Source organism: Pelophylax lessonae (genome assembly GCF_965119305.1).
Source record: "Pelophylax lessonae genome assembly, chromosome: 4".
Classification (NCBI taxonomy): domain Eukaryota; kingdom Metazoa; phylum Chordata; class Amphibia; order Anura; family Ranidae; genus Pelophylax; species Pelophylax lessonae.
In genome coordinates, this window is record NC_138771.1 from 81,586,098 (window position 1) to 81,611,708 (window position 25,611).

General features: G+C 43.9%; 1 protein-coding gene across 4 annotated transcripts in view; it reads left to right on the forward strand.

The window, feature by feature from the left end:
• Nucleotides 1-25,611, forward strand: part of COPS2 (COP9 signalosome subunit 2) — an 84,646-nt gene that overhangs the window by 40,709 nt on the left and 18,326 nt on the right. For all 4 annotated transcript variants that reach the window (XM_082254038.1, XM_082254040.1, XM_082254037.1 and 1 more), the window contains 3 exons: nucleotides 9,591-9,680; nucleotides 12,757-12,834; nucleotides 15,088-15,262. In XM_082254038.1, coding sequence (XP_082110164.1) covers nucleotides 9,591-9,680; nucleotides 12,757-12,834; nucleotides 15,088-15,262 — 343 coding nt within the window. The remainder of the gene's footprint in view (nucleotides 1-9,590; nucleotides 9,681-12,756; nucleotides 12,835-15,087; nucleotides 15,263-25,611) is intronic.

Genomic DNA, 25,611 nt, shown 5'->3' on the forward strand with positions numbered 1-25,611 from the left:
TGGGTGCGCTGTATAAACTGTATGTAGCTTCAGCTACATATAGTATAAAGCACTGTGCTCCAGATGTGAAAAGTGACCTTCCTGTCACACCCCTGGGACTAAATGGCGTCAGGCTGAGTTGTACTCAGCCATTCATAGGCAGACTTGTATTCTATCAATGAATACAAAGCTTCCTCTGAATGGCCAAGTCAGAGATTGTGATGTCTTCTGCTCGCCTTGCATAATTTTTGACCATTACCCAACAGCTGGGATAGCTTTAATGAGCTGATTGGTGAAGAGTGTGATATCGTGAAATTTCTTGTTGCTATAGCTTTAATTTTCAACCCTAGACTGCAGAAATGACAGTTGGAGGATAATTTGTTTCTTTAGACAGCAAGGTTTTTTGTTTTTTTTTTTTTCTCTAGTTTTCTGCAAAGCTCTCAGACAGCAACATTTTATCCATACGGACAAACGGGCACACTTATATAAAGTGTAACCACCTAAACCTCTACAGTGCTGTGAAAAAGTATTTACCCCTTCCTGATTCTTATTTTTTTGCATATTTGTCATACTTAAATGATTCAGATCGTCAAATAAATATAAATGTTACAGAAAAATACCCTGAGTAAATACAAAATGCAGTTTTTAAATTATGATTTCATATATTAAGGGGAAAAAAGCTGTCCAAACCTCCCTGTGAAAAAGTAATTGCCCCTTAAACCTAATAACTGGTTGTGCCACCCTTGGCGGCAACAACTGCAATAAATCATTTGGGATAACTGGCAATGAGTCTTTCACATCGCTGTAAAGAAATTTTGGCCCAGTCTTCTTTGCAGAATTGTTTTAATTCATCCACATTGGAGGGTTTTCCAGCATGAACGGCCTGTTTAAGGTCATGACACAGCATCTCAATCGGTTTCAAGTCCAGGCTTTAACTAGGCCACTCCAAAATCTTAATTTTGCTTTTTTCTTGAGCCATTCAGAGGTGGACTTACTGGTGTATTTTGGATCATTGTCCTTGTGCATCACCCAAGTGCGCTTGAGCTTGATTTCATAAACTGATGGCCGACATTCTCCTTCAGGATTTTCTGGTAGAGTGCAGAATTCATGGTTCCATCAATTATGGCAAGACATCAAGGTCCTGAAGCAGCAAAGCAGCCCCAGACCATCACACTAACACCACCATGTGTGACTGTTGGTATTATGTTCTTTTATGAAATGCTGTGTTAAGGGCAATACACACTATAAGATTTTCTGAAGACTTTTTCCTTCAGATTTACCTTTTCTATGTAGTTCAAGGGCCTGCCAGATTGCATACAAATTGAAAGTATTTAGGTTTGACCAAGAGCAAACCAGGGTTTGCTCTTGGATACGGAATTGGCTTAAAGGGCGTGTCCAAAGGGTGGTAATAAACAGCGCATACTCAGACTGGTCTGAGGTTGTAAGCGGGGTGCCCCAGGGCTCAGTCCTGGGACCAACCTTGTTCAATTTATTCATAAACAACATTGAGGTTGGGATCAGTAGTTCAATATCAGTTTTTGCAGATGACACAAAATTGGCCAGGGCAATAACTGCACAGCATGAAGCAGATATCCTACAGAATGACCTGGACAAAATTACAGAGTGGGCAACGACATGGCAAATGAGGTTTAACGTGGAGAAGTGTAAGGTTTTGCACTTGGGGACTAAAAACATAAAAACACAATACACGTTAGGAGGGGAACCCTTGGGGGAATCAAAAATGGAGAAGGATCTGGGAGTCTTGGTTGATGATAGATTAGGCAACAGCATGCAATGTCAAGCGGCAGCTGCCAAAGCCAGCAGAATATTAGCATGCATAAAGAAAGGGATGTATTCCAGAGATAAGACTATAATCCTTCCATTTTATAAAACTCTGGTCCGACTACATCTGGAGTATTCTGTCCAGGTCTGGTCGCCAGTCCTCAGGAGGGATGTGTTGGAGCTGGAGAGAGTCCAGAGAAGGGCAACTAAACTAATTAGGGGATTGGAGGACCTTGACTATGAAGAGCGTCTACAATCGCTCGATTTATTCTCCCTGGAGAAGAGACGTCTGAGGGGGGACATGATAGCAATTTATAAATATCTTAATGGGGATCCCAGCTTAGAAAAAAAGCTGTTCATTCGAAGGGATTGCATGAGGACTCGAGGGCATACAATGCGAATAGAGGAGAAGCGTTTTAACCTCAGGCAACGTGGGGGGTTCTTTACTGTTAGGGCCACAAGATTGTGGAATTCTCTACCACAAGAGGTGGTTTCTGCGGGTAGTATGGTGGCTTTCAAAAGACTCTTAGACTTACCTCTCAAGGATCAGAACATTCAGGGGTATGTAAGATGAGTACAGCCACACACACCTACACAGGTTGAACTGGATGGACTATTGTCTTTATTCAACCTCACCTACTATGTAACTATGTAACCTCATATTATATGGTTTTGGTAAATCTAAAGGAAAAAGTCTTCAGAAAATCTTATAGTGTGTATGGCCCATTCGTTTTATGCCAGATGTAACGGAATAAGCACCTTCCAAAAAAATCAACTTTTGTCTCATGAGTCCACAGAATATTTGCCCAAAAGTCTTGGGGATAATCAGGATTTTTTTTGGCAAATGTGAGACGAGCCTTTGTGTTCTTTTTGGTCACCAGTGGCTTTCGCCTTGGAACTCTCCCATGGACACCATTTTTGCCCGGTCTCTTTCTTATTGTTGAATCATGAACACTGACCTTACAGCAGAACTTCACTCTCTCAATCAACATGGACTATTTTTAATCCTTATGCTGCTAGCATTAGTAAATAGGAAAGTATGTCATTTATTTGTTTAAAACTTTTTGTTTTTTTTTACATTTCTTTAGTTACTTCCTGGTTTCTTTGCCTAGGCAAATGATGTCATACATCCCAGCAGTCTTCAGGAGGAGAGGGAGGGTTCTAAGCTCAGCCTATCCCTGAGCTAAGGGCAAATGAATTCTAGGAAGTAAATGATACATGAATCATCTGCCCTTTCTCAAGATGGCCACTGCCAGAAATGCCAGGGGGTGTTTTTCAAAATATATTCTCTGCAAAATAAAGCATGGAGACATGGATGGATGGGGAAGTTTGCTTTGAATATTAAACATTTATTAAATAGCATTTTTGGTTTGTGGTGCTCAGATTCAGTGCAGTTCCTCCTTAAAGTGAATGTAAACCCTCACATATTTCCAGTGACGTGAATAGCCTCAGATGATACACAGAGATGGGGCAAATCTCCCTACATACGTTTTACATGTACATCTGCTGTCTTCCGCTTTGTACATTCTTAATAACGTACACCTCTTGTTAGAAATTTTTCTTCCTGTTTCTGCAGTGGGAGGGGAGTCTGGGCATACATTGTTGGTGAGCTGATTGGAGGAAAGGCAAAACCCCCGCTCCATATAGGCAGAGGAACGAAGAATGTGGATAAAAGGAAGGTACTTGGCGCTGCCACAATGGAGTGATGTAAATGAATAAATGTAGATCAGTGAATGTGTACAAAGTATACCAATAACTCTATAAAGAGTGGTAAATGCAAATAATAAGGTGCTGGAAGCAATATAGATGAATACAAGATATGCAAATGATAAAGTGCTGGAAGCAATATGGATAAATACAAGAAATGTGATATATAAAAAATGCACAAATAAAAGCTCATATACAAATAAATAGATTAATGCAACAGATATCCCATAATTAGTAATATGGTAAAGTGCAAATGTGATAAGTGCAATTGCAATATAAAGTGGCTTAGTGCACTAATAAATAAAGGTGACAGTGCTCCTTTAAAAAAGGAGGGGGGGGGGGGCAAAAGTGTCCACAGAGATGGCAAATAAAGAGAATGTGCCAGTACGGTGAATAAATCACAAAGTGATGAGTGGTCTGAAGTGCTCAGAATTAAATATGGTGCATCCAAAAAATAATAATGGGCAAAGGAAGGAAAAAATTAAATTATAGTAATCACAAACAATTGGATAGAGTGAGGCAAATGGCAATATCAATATGCTGAGCAGGTGAAGTCCAATGACACTCTTAAAATGGTAAGTGCCCTGTACAGGGAAAAAAGTGACTAAGTAGGTGAGTCCGTGTGGAAATAAAAGTTCATAATCTGAAGAAAATGACAATCATCCGATCACAAGCTGTAGTGGGTTAAGGTGGAACTCTGTATAAGGTGACGCGTGCAGGTGAATCTTTGTGTTCCCCAATGAATTGCGCACTCACCAGATAATGATACCCCTACAGGGGTGACAAGCGTTGTATATCTCAAGGGTAAGTTTTCACAATAGCCTCAATAGGGAATGTGCACCGTCTCCATAATTCCATTAACCCTCATGGCATGGCATGGCTCATCAGCTGATGTGTCCGAGACCAGGAAGTGAAGTTTTCAGGCAGTGCAGCTGAGAGTGGAGCAGGATCTGGACCTCCAACTGTATTTATGACCGCTACCTGCCATGAGGGTTAATGGAATTATGGAGACGGTGCACATTCCCTATTGAGGCTATTGTGAAAACTTACCCTTGAGATATACAACGCTTGTCACCCCTGTAGGGGTATCATTATCTGGTGAGTGTGCAATTCATTGGGGGAACACAAGGATTCACCTGCACGCGTCACCTTATACAGAGTTCCACCTTAACCCATTACGGCTTGTGATCGTATGATTGTAATTTTCTTCGGATTATGAACTTTTAATTGCACACGGACTCACCTACTTAGTCACTTTTTTCCCTGTACAGGGCACTTACCATTTTAAGAGTGTCATTGGACTTCACCTGCTCATCATATTGATATTGCCATTTGCTTCACTCTATCCAATTGTTTGTGATTACTATATTTTATTTTTTCCTTCCTTTGCCCATTATTCCTTTTTGGATGCACCATATTTAATTCTGTGAACTTCAGACCACTCATCACTTTGTGATTTATTCACAGTACTGGCACATTCTCTTTATTTGCCATCTCTGGGGACACTTTTACCCCCCCCCCCTCCTTCTTTTTTAAAGGAGCGCTGTCACCTTTAATTTTAAAGGAGCACTGTCACCTTTATTTATTAGTGCACTAAGCCACTTTATATTGCAATTGCACTTATCACATTTGCACTTTACCATATTACTAATTATGGGATATCTGTTGCTCTTTATTCATTAATCTATTTATATGTATATGAGTTTTTATTTGTGCATTTTTTATATATCACATTTCTTGAATTTATCCATATTGCTTCCAGCACTTTATCATTTGCATATCTTGTATTCATCTATATTGCTTCCAGCACCTTTATTATTTGCATTTACCACTCTTTATAGAGTTATTGGTATACTTTGTACACATTCACTGATCTACATTTATTCATTTACATCACTCCATTGTGGCAGTGCCAAGTACCTTCCTTTTATCCACATTCTACCATTAGTATACTGTCCCTTTTAAGAGACATATACTTTTATTAAAGGTAGGCTGCAGCCATCCACTCCCCATTTTTCCATTAGCGTGGATTTTTTATATTTTCAATTTCCAGAGGAACGAAGAAACTTGCAGAGCTGTGCTGTTAATAGACAAGCTCTCTGCTTATTTTTCCCTAAGTTACCTCTCCTACACAAATTTCCAGCTGCTTTTATCTTCTGTGTTGGAGAGCTTGTCAGAAGTTATGCTGATAATAGAGGAACGAAGCAGCAGAAAGACACGGGACTTAAGGCTTTGAAGAAAGATATAGTGCTTCCAGAAAGTATTTACAGCTCTTCACTTTTTCCACATTTTGTTATGCTACAGCCTTATTCAAAAATTAATTAAATTCATTATTTTCCTCACAATTCTACAAACAATACCCCATAATGGCAATGTGAAAGAAGTTTGTTTGAAATCTTTTCAAATATATTAAAAATATAAAACAAAAAAAGCACATGTACATAAGTATTCACAGTCTTTGCCATGACACTCAAAATGGAGCTCACGTGCATCCGGTTTCCACTGATTATCGTTGAGATGCTTCTACAACTTGATTGTAGTCCATCTATGTAAATTCAGTTCATTGGACATGATATGGAAAGGCGCACACTCCTGTCTATATAAGGTCCCACAGTTAATATTGTATGTCGCAGCACAAACCAAGCCATGAAATCCAAGGAATTGTCTGTAGACCTCAGAGACAGGATTGTATCTAGGCACAGATCCAGGGAAGTGTACAAAAAAATGTCTGCAGCATTGAAGGTCCCAATAAGCACAGTGGCCTCCCTCATTTGTAAATGGAAGAAGTTTAGTTTTTTCCTAGTCAAACTGACCGATCGTGGTAGAAGGGCCGGTGACCAAGAACCTGACGGTTGCTCTGACAGAGCTCCAGCATTTCTCTTTGTACAGAGGAGAACCTTCCAGAAGAACTACCATCTCTGCAGCACTCCACCAATCAGGCCTGTATGGTAGAGTGGCCAGACAGGAAAGCACTCCTTAATAAAAGGCACATGACAGCCTGCCTGGAGTTTACCAAAAGGCACCTGAAAGACTGTCAGACCATGAGAAACAAAATTCTCTGGTCTGATGAAACAAAGATTGGACTCTTTGGCCTGAGTGGCAAGCGCCATGTCTGGGGGAAACCAGGCACTGCTTATCACCTGTCCAATACTATCCCTACAGTGAAGCATGGTGGTGGCAGCATCATGCTGTGGGGATGTTTTTCAGCGACAGGAACTGGGAGACTAGTCCGGATCAAGGGGAAAGATGAATACAGCAATGTACAGAAGAGACATCCTTGAAAACCCGCTCAAGAGTGCAAGAGAATGGCTACTGGACAACTGTGAATGTCCTTGAGGGGCCTAGACTTGCATCCAAGTGATTATTTCTGGAGAGATCTGAAAATGGCTGTGCGCCGACTCTCCCTATCCAACCCAATGGAGCTTGAGAGGTCCTGCAAAGAATAATGGGAGAAACCACCCAAAAATAGGTGTGCCAAGCTTGTAGCATCATGCTCGGAAAGACTTGAGGCTGTAATTGGTGCCAACGGTGCTTCAACAAAGTATTGAGCAAAGGCTGTGAATACTTATGTACATGGAATTTTTTTTTTTTTTTTTAATTTATAAATTTGCAAAGATTTCAAACAAACTTCTTTCACATTGGCATTATGAGGTATTGTTGAATTTTGAGGAACATAATGAATTTAATCCATTTTGGAAAAAGGCTGTAACGTAACAATATGTGGAAAAAGTGATGCGCTGTGAATACTTTCCCGATGCACTGTAAGAAAACACTACAGATATATGCCAAGGTCAGATTTCATGAATGGGGTTTACATCCACTTTAACTGAGGCAATTTAGGCCTGCAGTTCTTTTAGATGTTTTTATGGGTTATTTTTTGACCTTCTGGATTAGTCTGCATTGTGCTCTCCTGGGAAGTTTTCTAGATTTGTGGATAATGGCCCTCACCGTGTGTCGTTGGGGTCCTAAAGCCTTAGAAATGGATTTGTAATCCTTTTCCAGACTGATACATGTCAGTGACTTTGTTTCTCATCTGTTCTTGAATTTCTTCAGATTGCGACATGTTTTTGAGATCTTTTAGCGTGCTTTACTTTGTCAGACCGCTTCTATTTAAGTAATTTCTTGATTCAACAAGTCTGGCAGTAATCAGACCTGGGTGTGGCAAGTAAAATTTAACTCTTCTTTCCAAAAAATGTGGTTAATTACAGTTCATTTATGATTTAGCAAAGGGGGGAATTATTTTTTCACATAGGGCCAGGCAGGTTTGGACAGCTTATTTCCTTAACCACTTTAATACAGGGCACTTCCCTCCCTTCCCGCCCAGGCCAATTTTCCCCTTTTAGCGCTGTTGCATTTTGAATGACAATTGCGCGGTCATGCAACACTGTACCTTCACCAAATTTATGTCATTTTCCCCCCACAAATAGAGCTTTCTTTTGGTGGTATTTGATCACCTCTGCGATTTTTACTTTTTGCTAAACAAATAAAAAAAGACCGAAAAGTTTAAAAAAAAAAAAAAAAAATTTTGTTTATGTTATACAATTTTGTAAATAAATAATTTTTTTCCTGCACTGATGAGCACTGATGAGACTGCACTGACAGGCACTGATGAGGAGGCACTGATGGGGTGGCACTGATGGGGTGGCACTGATAGGTGGCACTGATAGGCGGCACTGATATGCGGCACTGATAGGCACTGATATGTGGCACTGATAGGTAGCACAGATATGCAGCATTGGTGGGCACTGATAGGCGGCACTGCTGGGCACTGATAGGCGGCATTGATGGACACTGATAGGTGGCACTGACGGGCATTGATAGGTGGCACTGACGGGCACTAATGGGCACTGATAGGCGGCACTGGTGGGCACTGATGGGCACTGATGGGCGGCACTGATCGGCACTGACAGGCGGCACTGATGGGCACTAATGGGCACTGATAGGCAGCACTGGTGGGCAATAATGGGCACTGGTGGGCGACACTAAAGGATGGCAGTGATGGGCACTTGTGGGCAGCACTGATAGGGAGGACACTGGTGGGCATCACTGATGGGGAGGGCAATGGGGGGCTCCCTGAGCCCTGATTGCCATCCCTGGTGGCCATAGTGGGCATCCCTGGGGTCATAGTGGGCATCCCTGGGGTCATAGTGGGCATCCCTGGTGGATCTAGTGGCATCCCCCCCCCCGAGGGTCTGCACTGGTAATCAATGATCTGATTACCAGTGCCGACCCCCCCCCCTGTCAGGGGAGCCGCCGATCGGCGCTCCTTTACTCGTGCCTGTCAGGCACGAACTAAGGAAAGCCGATCAACGGCTGTTCCTATTTACTATGTGACCAGCCGTGATTGGACACGGCTGATCACATGGTAAAGAGCCTCCGTCAGAGGCTCTTTACCGAGATCGGAGATGCAGGGTGTCAGACTGACACCTCGCATCACCGATCGCCGCTCTGCGCGCCCCCGGGGGGCGCCCAGAGCGGAGTTATCCTGCCGCCGTCATATGACGTCCGGTCAGGATAACTCAACCACATTCCCGCCGTCAATCTGTAATAGGGCGGGCGGGAAGTGGTTAAATAAAATCATTTAAAAACTGCATTTTGTATTTATTCGGGTTATTTTTTTGTGTAATAAAATTTTTGATGATCTGAATCATTTAAATGTGATAAATATGCAAAAAAAAAACAAGTAGGGGCAAAGACTTTTTCAGAGCACTGTATTATCTTAGAAAGTGGCAGTAAAGTCACAAAACATACCTCCTCTCCAGTGATCCAACCTCAGTACAGGCATCTTCTCCCCAGCTTCTACAAGTTGCTGGTCTTCGGCAATCTTTATTGGCCGACTCAGGATGATGTCAGTCATCCCGTCACACAGGAACAATACCAGCAATGTAAACTGAGCTGTATAAGTGCTGCTCAGTTTGCTTGGCACAGAAGACTGTGAGCAGGCAGGTAGGTTTATTTTATTGCAGAAGGCACATTGCATGTCTTCTTTTGCAATAAATAGCCTTCTTGCAAGTTTTATAAGTTTAAATATATGAGAAATAAACCTATTTGCATAGAAATATCTCTCTACATGCAGCATAAAAACTGTTCTTTTTTTTTTTTTGTTTTTTTCCTATTTCCAGATGGACCTTCTGCAAGAGTTTTATGAAACTACACTTGAAGCTCTCAAGGATGCAAAGAATGATCGGTTATGGTTTAAAACAAACACAAAGGTGAATTGTGCGTTTGTAATAGAGTTTTTCATAAAGTACAGCATGGCCTTCTTAAAGCAGTAGTAAACTGCTGAGAAAAAAAAAAAAACCAACCTGCAAGACCGTAGCACATTATGAAATACTTGCCTCAGAACGAAGCCCCTGCAGCGGCACCCGGTCACCGCTGAGGGGGCTGACATGTTGCTCAGCGTTTCTTCTGGGTTGGCAGGCTCCGGCGCTGTGAGTGGCTGGAGCCGCGATGATGTCACTCCCGCACATGTGTGCTGGAGCCCTCCGTCCTGTCAAGGAGCTCTGAAGTTCTGGCACAATAATCCGGACATTCGCCGCTGATGTCAGCAGCTGCATGCAGGGTGAATATCTCCTAAACCGTGTGGGTATAAATCACCAAGCGGGTTATACAGTCTCTCGCAAAAGTGAGTACACCCCTCACATTTTTGTAAATATTTTATTATATCTTTTCATGTGACAACACTGAAGAAATGACACTTTGCTACAATGTTAAGTAGTGATTGTACAGTTTGTATAACAGTGTACATTTGCTGTGCCCTAAAAATACCTCCACACAGCCATTAAGGTCTAAACTGCTGGCAACAATAGTGAGTACACCCCTAAGTGAAAATGTCCAAATTGGGCCCAAAGTGTCAATATTTTGTGTGGCCACCATAATTTTCCAGCACTGCCTTAACCCTCTTGGACATGGAGTTCACCAGAGCTTCACAGGTTGCCACTGGAGTCCTCTTCCACTCCTCCGTGACGATAACATGGAGCTGGTGGATGTTAGAGACCTTGCGCTTCTCCACCTTTTGTTTGAGGATGCCCCACAGATGCTCAAACGGGTTTAGGTCTGGAGACATTCTTGGCCAGTCCATCATCTTTACCCTCAGCTTCTTTAGGAAGGCAGTGGTTGTCTTGGAGGTGTGTTTGCTGTCATTATCATGTTGAAATACTGCCCTGCAGCCCAGTCTCTGAAGGGAGGAGATCATGCTCTGTTTCATTATGTCACAGTACGTGTTGGCATTTATGGTTCCCTCAATGAACTGTAGCTCCCCAGTGCCGGCAGCACTCATGCAGCCCCAGACCATGACACTCCCACCACCGTGCTTGACTGTAGGCAAGACACACTTGTCTTTCTAAATATTTACAAAAATGTGAGGGGTGTACTCACTTTTGTGAGATATTGTACAACCTCTTTAAAGAAAAATCTTTCCAAAATATTAAAATTCCATATAGCGGTTATATATTTTGGTCTTTATTAGTGCAGTGGTCAAAATAATTTGTATACGTTTTTAATGTTATTTTAAAATTTTGTATTTAGGTTTACATCAATACAAAACTTGTCAAGTTTTGAACCAGTTAAAAGAAGCGTTTAGCATGGAATAAACCTGATTTGCAATGCAGCCTGTTGCTTGCTGATCTTTTGTGGAGTGTATTCTGACCGCTTGTCCATAACACATCCTTTATGATCTTGTATGACATTCTTGCTATGGGCATGCTGTATGACTGCTGTTAAATAGGTCCAAGTCTTTTATACTCAAGTAAAACAGTGTTGTACCACTTCCTGCTTTCTACTGCACATATGTGGCCAAGTGGGACTAGCCCCATTCTGGGAGGAAGCACCTGAGCATCCTCCCACTCTTGACGCTTGTGCAAATCTATTGGATGGACCATGCAGTGGTGTGATCTGTGACCTTGCTGTTATTGGCCCTGGTACTGTATGATCGCTGTAACCAAGCACAGCGATCACTTAAACAGTAGTAAACAACGGCTGCCATTGTTGATGCCATTGCTTACTAATGTGATTTCTGTAATGGGTCACAGTGATCGCATGGTACAGGGTCAATCAAAGCAGCCCTGTACCATGTGATAGCTGCGGCCAATCACAGCAATCACAATAGCATCATGAATGAATGCCAATCATACTGTCCCTCATCACCACCATACCAGTCACAGTGTCTGATCACCACCACACCAGTCAATGTCTTCATAAGGACAAAGCCATCCATGTTCGGATCGCTGTTTATAGAGCATTTGTAAGGCAGCGAAGAGGCATTGTATCTCTTCCTCACCACCTGGTTTGGTCCCTTATTTTATTTTATTTTTATTTCAGGTACTTGTATAGCGCTGTCAATTTATGCAGCGCTTTACATATACATTACACATTCACATCAGTCCCTGCCCTCAAGCAGCGTACAATCTATGGTCCCTAACTCACATTCATACATACATAGTAGGGCCAATTTTATACAGGATCCAATTAACCTACCTTTGGAGTGTGGGAGGAAACCGGAGTACCCGGAGGAAACCCACGCAGGCACAGGGAGAACATGCAAACTCCAGGCAGGTAGTGTCGTGGTTGGGATTCGAACCAGCGACCCTCTTTCTGCTAGGTGAAAGTGCTAACCACTACACCACTGTGCCGCCTTGGACCCTGCATAAGCTCCCCCATACAGTTGAATAGCAAAGCATCGCAGCTGTGGCGTGTACACTCCCGGACACTGCCTCTACAGCTAAAGGGTGTAGGAGTTGAGCGGCAGTATGACTTTAGCTGAACCTTTTTTGCTACTACTGTAACTAACCACCAAAGAACAACTCAAAATAAATTCTACTCCTGACAGTTGCAACAAAACCACATGCGTATGTTTTTTTTTTTTTTTTTTTTTTTCTTTTTGTACACGTAGTACAGCCTTGCAACAATGGTGCATGTTTTTGCTTTTTTCTTTCCCCTTTTTTTTTGTATTCTAATTTAAAAATGTATATTTATTGTTTTATATCCTACCTAAAATATTCTGACCTTGGTTTTTGACCCTGACTTTGACTCGAGCGCTAACCCTAACACTGACCTAGGTCAAACCAGCCTTTATCTAGCTGCAATTTCTTATTTTATTATTTTTGTTTTTGTGGTTTTCTCTTCCACACTTTTGCTTATGTTTTTCTCCTCTATCAAGGAGAGAAAGATACAATGTATCTTTCTCTGTATTAAAAAGGGATGGCTTTTACAGTGATAGCTGCATTTATGTGTACAAGTGGCGGGAAGGGGTTAAAGTTTAGAAAATAACACCGGTGCATCTTTTTCCAGCTTGGCAAGTTGTATTTAGAAAGAGAAGAATATGGAAAATTACAGAAGATTTTACGCCAGCTACACCAATCTTGTCAGGTAACATCTCTGTCTTTGTTATAAGTTTTCGTAGTTATCTGCCTTCAAAAATCTGTGGTATAGGTTACTTTTAAAATAAAATAAAAATATCCAGTTTTGTCCTCTCTAAAAAAGAAAAAAAACATTATTCAAGTAGAATTCTGGGATACACTTAACCAGTCTTAAAAATGGCCCCTCTACCCTCCTAACACCTATGCTGACTAAACTGTGTAAGAAAGCTGTATATGCAGTGCCTTGAAAAAGTTTTCATACCCCTGGAAATTTTGTCATGTTGCAACCAAAAACATAAATGTTTTATTGGGATTTTATGTGATAGACCAACACAAAGTGGCACATAATTGTGAAGTGAAAGGAAAATGATAAATGGTTTTCAAAATGTTTAACAAATATGTGAAAAGTGTGGTGTGAAATTTGTCTTCAGCCCCCCTGAGTCAATAATTTGTAGAACTACCTTTCACTTTAATTACAGCTGCAAGTCTTTTTGGGAATGTCTCTACTAGCTTTGCACATCTAGAGAGTGAGATTTTTGCCCATTCTTTGCAAAATAGCACAAGCTCTGTCAGATTGGATGGAGATCTGTGAACATCAGTGCCCCAGATTCTCAATTGGATTTAGGTCTGGACTTTGACTGGGCCATTCTAACACATGAATATGCTGTGATCTAAATTATTTCATTGTAGCTCTGGTTGTATGTTTAGGGCCGTTGTCCTGCTGAAAGGTGAACCTTCATTCCAGTCTCAAATCCTTTGCAGACTTGAACAGGTTTTCTTTTAAGATTGCCCTGTATTTGGCTCCATCCACCTTCCCATCAACTCAGACCAGCTTCCCTTTCCCTGCTGAAGAAAAGCATCCCCACAACATGATGCTGCCACCAGGGTGTTCAGGGTGATGTGCAGTGTTCGATTTCTGCCACATTATTGCGTTTTTGCTTTTAGGCCAATAAGTTCAATTTTGGTCTCATCGGACCAGAGCACCTTCTACATGTCTGCTGTGTCCCCCACATGGCTTCTCGCAAACTGCAAACAGGACTTCTTATGGCTTTCTTTAACAATGGCTTTCTTCTTGCCACTCTTCTATAACCCTGCTTTAAACTTCTCCACAACTTTATTCCTGACCTGTCTGGTGTGTTCCTTGTCCTTTGATACTGTTTGTTCACTAAGGGCTCTTTCACACGGAGCGGACCGCATTGCGATCCGCTCTGGTACTTTTTCTTTTTTTTTCACGGAGCGGATGACACTTGTGTCATCTGCTCCGTATGTCCGCATATCATCCCATCCGTTTGCGGATGATATACGGACATAATGTATGTCTATGGGCATTGCGGATGTCAGCGGATTACACCGCTGACATCCGATTTTGCATCCGTTCCATTTTTTAAACGGAACAAAAATAGGGTTCTGTTCCGTTCCAAAAAACGGAACAGAACTGAGAGGACGAAAATCGGATGACAGCGGATGGTCATCCGCTGACATCCGCAATGCCATTGACATACATTATGTCCGTATATAATCCTCAAAAAAATAGGATGATATTACGGACATGCGGAACGCCCGTGCGAAAGGGCCCTAAGGTTCTCGAATAAACCTCTGAGAGCTTCACAGAACAGCTGTATGTATACTGAGATAAAAATTACACACAGGTGGACTCAATTGGGTGACTTTTGAAGGCAATTCGTTCCACTAGATTTTAGTTGGAGGAATCAGAGTAAAGGGGGCTGAATACAAATGCATGCCACACTTTTCAGATATTAATTTGTAAAAAAAATTTGAAAACCATTTATCATTTTCCTTCCACTTCACAATTATGTGCCGCTTTTGTGTTGGTCTATCACCTAAAATCTCAATAAAATACATTTAAGTTTTTTGGTTGTAACATGACAAAATGTGGAAAATTTCAAGGGGTACGAATACTTTTTCAAGGCACTGTACTTGCCAATTTTCAGCCCAGGGCAGAGGAGAGAGGGCTTGACCACAGCTGGAAAAGCCTGGAGTGGTGATTTCCCCCATAGGCTTCCCAAATGTGGAATATATGACTAATTTAATTTTAATTATAATATTCGTTTCTACTAAATATTGATGTAAGTAATTTTTTATATATTAGTTTGAGAATGTACACTCTTGGTCCACAATAGGTGTACACTACTTTGAATATATGTAAATGTTCTTTAAACTTGAATTTCTACGTCTACTGTAAATTTAAGTTTTGTTCCATATGCTGCAAATAAAAAAAGATTGAAACAATATATGTGTTTAGACTGATGATGGAGAGGATGATCTGAAGAAAGGAACTCAACTCCTGGAAATCTATGCTTTGGAAATTCAGATGTATACAGCTCAGAAAAACAATAAGAAATTGAAAGCACTATATGAACAGTCCTTGCACATCAAGTCTGCTATCCCACATCCTCTTATTATGGGAGTCATCAGAGGTGAGAAACCCTTATTACTCTTTTATTTTACAGATCTGGTGTAATGTGGAAGAAAAAAATAATTATAATTATCCAGTACTGGTCTGTCAGACACAAGATTGCACCTTGGAAGATTAGGCTTGTTTTATTATTAATGCAATTTATTATGTTTATGGGCAGGTTCTGTTTTTTGTCATATCTTTAAACAGCAGTACGGACCTAATAACCAAATATTTATATTCGCCTAGGTGGATGCAAAAGCTATCCAATGCTACATTTGTCCCTTACGACTCTGCATTGAGAACTTAACGATCAAACACTGCTGATCGCTCAGTTCTCAGTCTTCAGGCTGCAGAGAGCCTGTTCATTGATGGACACCGCTCCTGATCTTCTTAACCATTGGGTTATAATGCCCCCTACAGGAGTAGAACACTAGGCAACAAAAAGACTGAATACGCCTATGGGCAGTCCCAGGGGGTATACTCCCCCCTCTTTGCTATAGGTACTTAGTTTTTTTTCTGCCTAGTCAGGAGTAAAGACCTAGTTCCTTGCTGGGATCTTTGGTCCTGGCAATTTTTTTATCTTTAGATAGATTTTTCCTGCGAGATCTACAATCAACTGCTGGACTAGGCGATGGGCTGAATAATCTAGATCCAGTGGTCACCCCAGTCTGGCCAGCGAGCTCTTGCAGACCTCAGCTCTGCCCTAGGTTAGCCTCACCAGACGGGGGCTGGCCTGTGAGTCTCATATACGACTGGGTTTTTGGCCTGCATCGCAGCGTTCCTCCTAGCCGACAGCCCCCCCATTTCGATGGAAAGGAGGTTCTGTGTAGGGCTGTGCCTGCCTGGTATGTTAAGAAGCTCTTCTCCCTCTCCCCCTGGAGGGTTTTTGGGTGGACGTGGACGTTCTATGGATGGACCCCCCGGGTTCCCCTTCTTCTTGTTAGACACCACCTCTCTTCTGTGGCTGGTTGTCCCTGTGGGCCAGGATTGTGGCTGTGCTTAAGACTTTAAAAATGAAGCATGTAGCTGAAGCTGCGACGGAGGCACCAGTTCACTTTGACACTCACAAGCTGTCTAGAGTGGCAAAGGTGTTTCCTTTCTCCTCCTATTTTGACAGAATTGTTGCAAAAGAGTGGGGACAGCCAAAACGTCCCCTTGTGGTCCCTAAGTGATTTGCTATGCAGTACCCCTTTGAGGAGTCCCTTCTTAAAAAGTGTACTGTTCCACCGGTGGTGGACCCGCCGGTTTCCAGATTGAAAAAGACAACCATGATTCCAGTTGAAGAGTCTCTGGCCTTTAAGGATCCAGCTGACAGGAAGGCAGAGGCTGTGGCCTGCAATATGTACAGAGTGGCTGGTTCGGCACTTAGACCAGTATTCACCATTGCCCTGGTGTCAAACTCTGACCAAGTGGGCTAAACTTTTATGCCATGACCTGGATGGGGAGCAGCTTCCCCTTGCTATTGCTGAGCTGGCAGACCAGTTTGTCCCGGGGCTGCAGTTTATCTGTAATGCCTCTTTGGATGCAGCTCCCCTACTTGCTAGGCTATCTGTTTCGGCAGTGGTCCTTTGGCGTGTTTTTTGGCTCAAATGTTGGTCTGTTGACCAGACTTCTAAAAAGGCCTTAACTGATCTTTCCTTTTAGGGAAATCGACTGTTTGGAGCTGCCCTGGATGACATTGTTAAGGGTCTCACAGGGGTTGAGAGTACTTTTCTTCCACAGGCTAGCAAGGGCAAGGATCCTCGTCATAGACTTGGCCCGTCCTTCTTGGCTCACAAGAAGTTTTTTTCATCCCTCAGGGTGCATGACAAGGGATCAAAACCTTTCAAGGCTTCCTTGGGAGGATCCAAGCGACCTTGGTCTGGCAAGTCGAGAGCAGACTTCTCAAGACCCGCTGACAAAGCACCTTCAGCATGAAGGTGCGCCCTCACCCGTCACTGAAAATACAAAGCAAAAGAAGGGCGCACCAGCCTAGCGCATTATCCTCAGCAAGTTTATTTGGATAAAATTGTTTAAAATCAAATACTCACAAACAAACAAGAAGTTCAGGCACATCAATTCCATACACCTGCCTCCTACCAGAGGATCAACGTCTTTACTGGAAGCAGAGGGCTGACGCGTTTCGAGGCTGTGCCTCTTCCTCAGAGCCTGGAGGCCATGGTCAAGTCCATAGTTTAAATATAATATGTAGGGCCAGGCCTCCACATGACCCCTGGGGGATGTGGGAGGAGATATCGCCCAAATGGGCGTGGCTACACAGCCAATTACCCAAAAGCTGTTGCAAGTCACAGATGTAGTTACATTTTAATTGGCTAGCCCCACGCGACTATTTATTCCATTGGTGAGCTATCCAAAGAACTTCCCAGCTCATCGTGGACTCCATTTCACAAAAAATAATAATAAGATTAAAACTGATGTGGTAAACTGACCTGTGCATGTCGTGGTCCTAAACCAAATAGGGCATCGAGCTGAAACCATCGTGTAGGTCGATAATCCAGTATCTCATACTGGGCATATTGGGCATATTCCCTGGTGGTCCAATGGTGTTCGCTGTAAAGTCGGCTACCCGGATATTCAGGATGGTATACTATAACAGCAGGGCGGCGGTGGAACGCACGCCGCTCATCCCGGAACTAGCGTGCGCACCACCGCATAGCGTCACTTCCGCCCATCCAGGTCGTGACGACTTCCGGCTTCCGTATACATTGGCGGCGGGACAGCGGTGGAACGCACGCCGCTCGTCCCGGAACTGGCGTGCGCATCACTGCATAACGTCACTTCCGCCCATCCAGGCAATGACAACTTCCGTCCCCGGCAAGCTGTTCCTATAGAAACCGCAAAAGGGAGGACACAAGTATGCCCCGCTGATGTATCATGTACACCGTACCATATGGACCAAATCTAGGGGAACTATATTTAGATGCACCATACAGAATCGACTCTGGTGGGAGTTGATTGGAGAGCCCACCAAGATTGGAAAATGGTGGTCGCACATATTTAAAATAGCAGTGAAGATATTATACATCAGATAAAATAACCTGAACCAATAAAGTTAAAATTAACATTAACATTAATAATATTAGATGATGGGTACCTGTGTACTAATAATGTAACTTGCTAAGCCAAAATAAGAATCACATGTATAAGAGAGTGAATCAATAGATAAAAAATTATTCAATATCCAATTAAATTATATTATACAACTGTGAATAAAAAATATATATACATATATATAATTATATATACCATACACACATATGTAAATATACATGTATATACAGATACATACACCTATATATACATGCTGAACCATAATGATTCATTATATAAAATCTATATTAAAACCATCTAAATATATGTGTACATATGTCCCCCCGACATCCGCTGCAGTTACCATTGTTCCTTCTATGGTTCCATCCTAGTACCACACCACTCTCTATTTCCTTTTGGGGTCTACACGCATACGCTGGTGTATATGTTCAGGCTGACGTATGTGCATGTGTGTGCCCCTCTCCCCTCCCCGTCTCCTCAATTGTGTGGATGTGTGTATGCGTAGCCAATGCACGCACATACACACACTGCTCGTTACACCATCCTCCCTTTTCCTTTTCCTTTCCCCTCAATTTATTTTGAAGCGTATAGTTCCTTAGTATAGGTCCCACACCTAAAGTTTTATATTTGGCTTACCGAGTTTAGTTTTTCAAGCTCTCCAAGGTTTGTTTATAGAGGAGGTATGGCACGCGTAAATTCGTGTCTGAAGCTCTACATGCCATATTTAACGAGTCACACTATATGTACACATATATTTAGATGGTTTTAATATAGATTTTATATAATGAATCATTATGGTTCAGCATGTATATATAGGTGTATGTATCTGTATATACATGTATATTTACATATGTGTGTATGGTATATATAATTATATATATGTATATATATTTTTTATTCACAGTTGTATAATATAATTTAATTGGATATTGAATAATTTTTTATCTATTGATTCACTCTCTTATACATGTGATTCTTATTTTGGCTTAGCAAGTTACATTATTAGTACACAGGTACCCATCATCTAATATTATTAATGTTAATGTTAATTTTAACTTTATTGGTTCAGGTTATTTTATCTGATGTATAATATCTTCACTGCTATTTTAAATATGTGCGACCACCATTTTCCAATCTTGGTGGGCTCTCCAATCAACTCCCACCAGAGTCGATTCTGTATGGTGCATCTAAATATAGTTCCCCTAGATTTGGTCCATATGGTACGGTGTACATGATACATCAGCGGGGCATACTTGTGTCCTCCCTTTTGCGGTTTCTATAGGAACAGCTTGCCGGGGACGGAAGTTGTCATTGCCTGGATGGGCGGAAGTGACGTTATGCGGTGATGCGCACGCCAGTTCCGGGACGAGCGGCGTGCGTTCCACCGCTGTCCCGCCGCCAATGTATACGGAAGCCGGAAGTCGTCACGACCTGGATGGGCGGAAGTGACGCTATGCGGTGGTGCGCACGCTAGTTCCGGGATGAGCGGCGTGCGTTCCACCGCCGCCCTGCTGTTATAGTATACCATCCTGAATATCCGGGTAGCCGACTTTACAGCGAACACCATTGGACCACCAGGGAATATGCCCAATATGCCCAGTATGAGATACTGGATTATCGACCTACACGATGGTTTCAGCTCGATGCCCTATTTGGTTTAGGACCACGACATGCACAGGTCAGTTTACCACATCAGTTTTAATCTTATTATTATTTTTTGTGAAATGGAGTCCACGATGAGCTGGGAAGTTCTTTGGATAGCTCACCAATGGAATAAATAGTCGCGTGGGGCTAGCCAATTAAAATGTAACTACATCTGTGACTTGCAACAGCTTTTGGGTAATTGGCTGTGTAGCCACGCCCATTTGGGCGATATCTCCTCCCACATCCCCCAGGGGTCATGTGGAGGCCTGGCCCTACATATTATATTTAAACTATGGACTTGACCATGGCCTCCAGGCTCTGAGGAAGAGGCACAGCCTCGAAACGCGTCAGCCCTCTGCTTCCAGTAAAGACGTTGATCCTCTGGTAGGAGGCAGGTGTATGGAATTGATGTGCCTGAACTTCTTGTTTGTTTGTGAGTATTTGATTTTAAACAATTTTATCCAAATAAACTTGCTGAGGATAATGCGCTAGGCTGGTGCGCCCTTCTTTTGCTTTGTATTTTCAGTGTCTGGTCGACCACCCTGGTCGTAAGGGGCAGCAAAGCCTAGCCATCATGGATGCCTAATACCAGTACGAGTTCCAGGATTGAAACAGCCTGAGGACCAGGTTCCGAGCGCAGGAAAGGGGGTGCTGTCCAGCACTTATCTTTTTTGGAATATATACATGTGCGCCCTCACCCGTATCTGGGGTGGGGGAACGTCTTCGCTGGTTCCTGGACCCGTGGACTTCCTTGGTACAAGACAAGTGGGTCCACGAAGTAATAGGGTCCGGCTACAAGATCGAATTTCATTCTTCTCCTCTGGAAAGGTTCTTTCCTTCCAATGTGCGCCTGTCCCTAGACCTCCCACAGCCTCTCTTTGGGGCGGTGCAAGACCTGGTACTTCAAGGGGTGATTGTTCCGGTTCCGACTTCTGAACATTTTTCAGAGGTTTTATTCAAACTTGTTTACTGTTCCCAGGAAGGAGGGCAAGGTGCGTCCAATCCTGGACCTTAAGGCACTGAACTGCTTTGTGCGGGTACAGAAGTTCAGAATGAAGTCCAATCACACGGTGGTGGCATCCCTGCATCAGGGGAATTTCCTTGCCTCTATGAACAGCAAGGTAGCTTACCTACACATTCCAATATGTGTTGGTCACCAGCGCTTCCTCCGCTTTGCTGTAGGGGAGGAGCAATTGTCAGTTTGTGGCATTACCCTTTGGTCTCGCCTCTGCTCCTCGGGCCCTTACAAAAGTGTTGGCCCCAGTGCTAGCATTGTTACGTCAGCGGGGGATCGCAGTACTAGGCTACCTGGATGACCTTCTCCTGCGAGCGGAGTCTCCTACTGCTCTGATGGAAAACATGGAGATCACTATACTGACTCTGAGGGAGTTTGGCTGGATTATAAATTTTCAGAAGTCTACTCTGGTTTCTTCCACAAAACTTGATTATCTGGATCTGACTCTGGACTCGGTGCTAGCCAGAGTGTTCCTTCCTCTGGACAAACTCCAGAAACTGCAGGCTGCAATTCATCTTCTGCTGTCCAGCAGATGGTTATCCATCCGGACTTGCATGCGGGTGCTGGCCTGGGGGTCTCTACCTTCGAGGCGGTTCCATTTGCACAGTTCCATACAAGGTCCCTGCAAAGGGAGATTCTGGCCAAATGGATCTACCATCATATGTGGAAAATGTACATTTTGTGGCGTGAGTCTCTTGGGGTTCACCCTCGCTCTTTCTCGGTGGCTTGGGTCTTGGCCTGCCTTCAACAGGGGGTTGAGCAGAAATTGGCTTTCGGTACCATCAATGGCCAGGTGTTGGCCTTTGCAATCTTCTTTCATCGACCTTTGGCCTCGCACTTCCTGGTGCGTACCTTTGTTCAGAGGGTTCAACACTTGGCTCCTCCAGTGCGGTCTCCGTTTCCACCTTGGGACCTCAACTTGGTCCTCTCAGTTCTCCAAAAGCCTCCCTTTGAAAATCTTCAGGAGATTTCCCTGCTTGTGATGTCCCAGAAGGTGGCATTTTTGGTGGCGATCACCTCTGCGCAAAGGGTGTTGGAATTGGCGGCGTTTATCTTGTCCCCCTTATTTGGTGGTTCACAGAGATGGGGTGGTATTTCGCCCCCGTCCGTCGTTCCTTCCAAAGGTTGTCTCTTGATTTCCATTTGAACAAAAACATTGTGTTGTCTTCCCTGTGTCCCAGGCCAAAACATCCTGAGGAAATTGCTTTGCATGCCCTGGATGTGGTTTGGGCAATTCGGGTGTATCTGGCAGCTATGGAGTCTTTTAGGAAGTCAGACTCACTATTTGTGCTCACGGATTTGCCTCGGAAAGAACTGTCCGCTTCCTCTGTGACCATTTTCCAGAGGGATCAGACAAACGGTGACTCAGGCCTATTCAATTGGGGTTAGGTTCCTCCTTTCTCTGTCAAGACGTACTCTATTTGGAAGCTCAGTGCTTTCTGGGCCTTCCGTCATCAGGTGTTGTTGACGCATATTTGCAAGGCGGCCACCTGGTCGTCGGTACACACTTTCACAAACTGTTATAAAGTTGATGTGTTTGCATCTGTGGATGCTTCTTTTGGCCACAAGGTTTTGCAGGCTGCTCTTTAGAGCACCTGTGCCACTTCTGCTGCAGCAGCAGAAGTGGCCCACCAGTAATATGCACGTGCCCACTGCAGGCGGAAGTTCAGAATCGCAGTGGTCTGTCCAGAGTGGTGCCCACTCTCTTCCTGGTATGGTAAGTAGTTGTCCCCCCTCTACTCCTGGAGGATTTTGGGGTGGACATGGGCCCCTACCTAGGAAGGTGGGACCCCGGGGTTCCACTCCTTCCCCCAGCCCTTCTAAACTTTCAGTGGTCACAGTGGGTCTTTCGCAGTCGGAGGCCCTCCCCTGATTGTTTACATCAGATTCTGAAATTGTTTTGGCCGCTGCAGATGCGAGTCACCCTGCTGGGTCTGTGTCCGGGTCCACGCACCCTTAGTGCTCAGATAGAGAGGATGATTCCTCTGCTCCTTTAGCCGCGCATGAAAAGGCGCTGGTGGATGCACTGTTTGTGTCGGTGCATGAAATTTTAAAAATGGAGGTTGCGGCTGATGCTGCGTCAGGGGGGCGCAGGTCCCTTTCGGCACCCACAGGATCTCCAAAATGGCGAGGGTGTTTCCCTATCTGCTTACTTTGACAATATTGTCTCAAAACATTGGGGGTTGTCCAAAACACAGTGGTTCCTAAGCATTTTTGCCTTGCAGTATCCTTATGAGGATTAACTGCCTAAAAGGTGGTTAGTCCCACCTGTAGCGGATTCCAGGTGAGGCCGCCATATGTTCACTGTGGCTGGTTGATCCAGGGGCTACAGTTTATCTGTGATGCTTCTTTGGATGCAGCTCCTTTGATTTCTAGGCTGTCTGTATCAGCAGTGGTCCTTCTGCATATTATCTGCCTGAAATGCTGGTCTGCGGACCAGACTTCTAAGAAGGTTTTATCTGATCTGAAGCTTCCTTGGATTACATCGTTAAGGGTCTCACAGGGGGAAAGAGTATTCTTCTTTTGCTGGCTGTAGACGTGGGCCATTCTTCTCGGCTCATTAGAGGTTTTTTTGTCCCTTATGGTCTCAAAACAAGGGATCAAAAGTCAGGGCCTCGACCTAATCTGTCAAGCCACGAGCGGGCTCTTCCAGACCTGCTGTTAAGGCTGCCTCTGCATGAAGGGGCACCCTCACCTGTGTCTGGGGTGGAGGGGACATCTTCGCTGGTTTCTGGATCCATGGATCTACCTGGTACAGGATGAGTGGGTTCACAGAGTTATTCGGTCGGGCTACCAGATCGAGTTCAGTCTTATCCTCCGGAAAGGTTACATAGTTAGTGAGGCTGAAAAAAGACATCAGTCCATCCAGTTCAACCTATGATGTGTGTGTGTGTTTGCTTTTAACCGTACATTGTATACCCCTGTAGGTTCTTCCCTTCCAACCTGCACTTGTTCCCAGATCGCTTACAGGGTCTCTTTGGAACAGTGCAAGACTTGTTACTTTAAGGGATGATTGTTCCGGTTCCAACTTCAGAAATATTTCAGGGGTTTTTACTGAAACCGGTTTACAGTTCCCAGGAGGGAAGGCAAGGTACGTCCAAATCTGGTTTTGGTAATGAGTAAGCGACACATCTAGTCGTGAAACGCATCTACCTCTTCTGTCCTGCACTCAGTGTGATGTTTTATACTTTGCCGATTGTTTGATGTGGAATAAACACACTCCAACTTTGATCTACATCGGAAGTGCGGTCATTTCTTTCTGTTTCATTCGGCTTTGGATTACGGGTCCGACCGGCACCTGATCCCTGTCTCACCTGGAGCGGTCTCCCCAGTCTGGACTCTATCTATCTCTACGTCCAAATCTGGACCTCATGGTGCTAAACTGCTTTGTGCAGGTACAGAAGTTCCGCATAAAGTCCATTCGCACGGTAGTGGCATCCCTACATCAGGGGGGCTTCTTCTCTCTTCTATCGATATCAAGGACGCCTACCTGCACATTCTAATATGTGCCGGTCACCAGCACTTGCTCCGTTTTTGCCGTGGGCGAGGAGCAGTATCAGTTTGTGGCGTTGACCTTTGGTCTCGCCTCCACTCCTCGGGTCTTCACAAAAGTGTTGGCCCCAGTGCTGGTATTGTTTGAGTCAGCGGGGTATCGCGGTACTGAGGTACCTGGACGATCTTCTTCTGCGAGCGGAGTCTCTTACTGCTCTGATGCACATCTAGAGATTACTCTGCAAACTCTGAGGGAGTTTGGTTGGATTCTGAACCTTCAGAAGTCTGCTTTTGGTTCTGTCCTCAAAAACTGCCCTATCTGGGTCTGACTCTGGACTCAGCCTCTCCTACAGTGTTTCTTCCTCTAGAGCAACTCCAAACTTTGCAGGAGGCAATTCAGCTTCTATTGTTAAGAAGACAGTCATCCCTCCGGGCTTGCATGCGGGTGCTGGGCTTGATGGTGTCCACCCTCGAGGCAGTCTGTTTACACAGTGCCCCCACAAGATCTCTGCTAACGAGATTCTGATAAAATGGGACAGGATCCTAGAAGTGGCTTTGTTCTCCGGCACTTTGACAGGGAAAATCCTTCTCCCCCCTGTACTGGACGGTTGTCGCCACGGATGCCAGCCTGTCCGTGTGGGTACGTGTCCTCAGCACAGATGTGCTCAGAGGGTCTGGACTCTGGCAGAGTCCAGGCTGCCAATTAATGTACTGGAACGCTGAGCGATCAGACTTTACTGGCTCTTTGAACAATTCCTCTTCAGGGGTGTCTGGTACAAATTCATTCGGACAAGGCCACAGCTGTGGTCCATGTCAATCACCAAGGGGGCACAAGAAGTGTCCTGGCGGCTCGGTAAGTAGCCGGCATTCTTAGGTGGGCTGCCGATTCGTTCTAGTCCTCTTGAACTCCTGCAACGACTCCTTTGCAGGATCAGGTAGAAAGGATTCCGGTCATTCTAGTGGCTTCAGACTCGCCTCGCCGGTTATGGTACGCTGATCTGTTACGGCTGGTCGCCGATGCTCCTTGGGGACTACCTCTCAGGGAGGATCGCAAAGAAAAATTTCCCCTTTTTGCGGGACTTTTTAGGCACTGGTTTAAAGAAGTTGAATGGAAGCAACAAAATATTTAATGAAAATACAATTTATTGGAAAAAATTACATGGGTT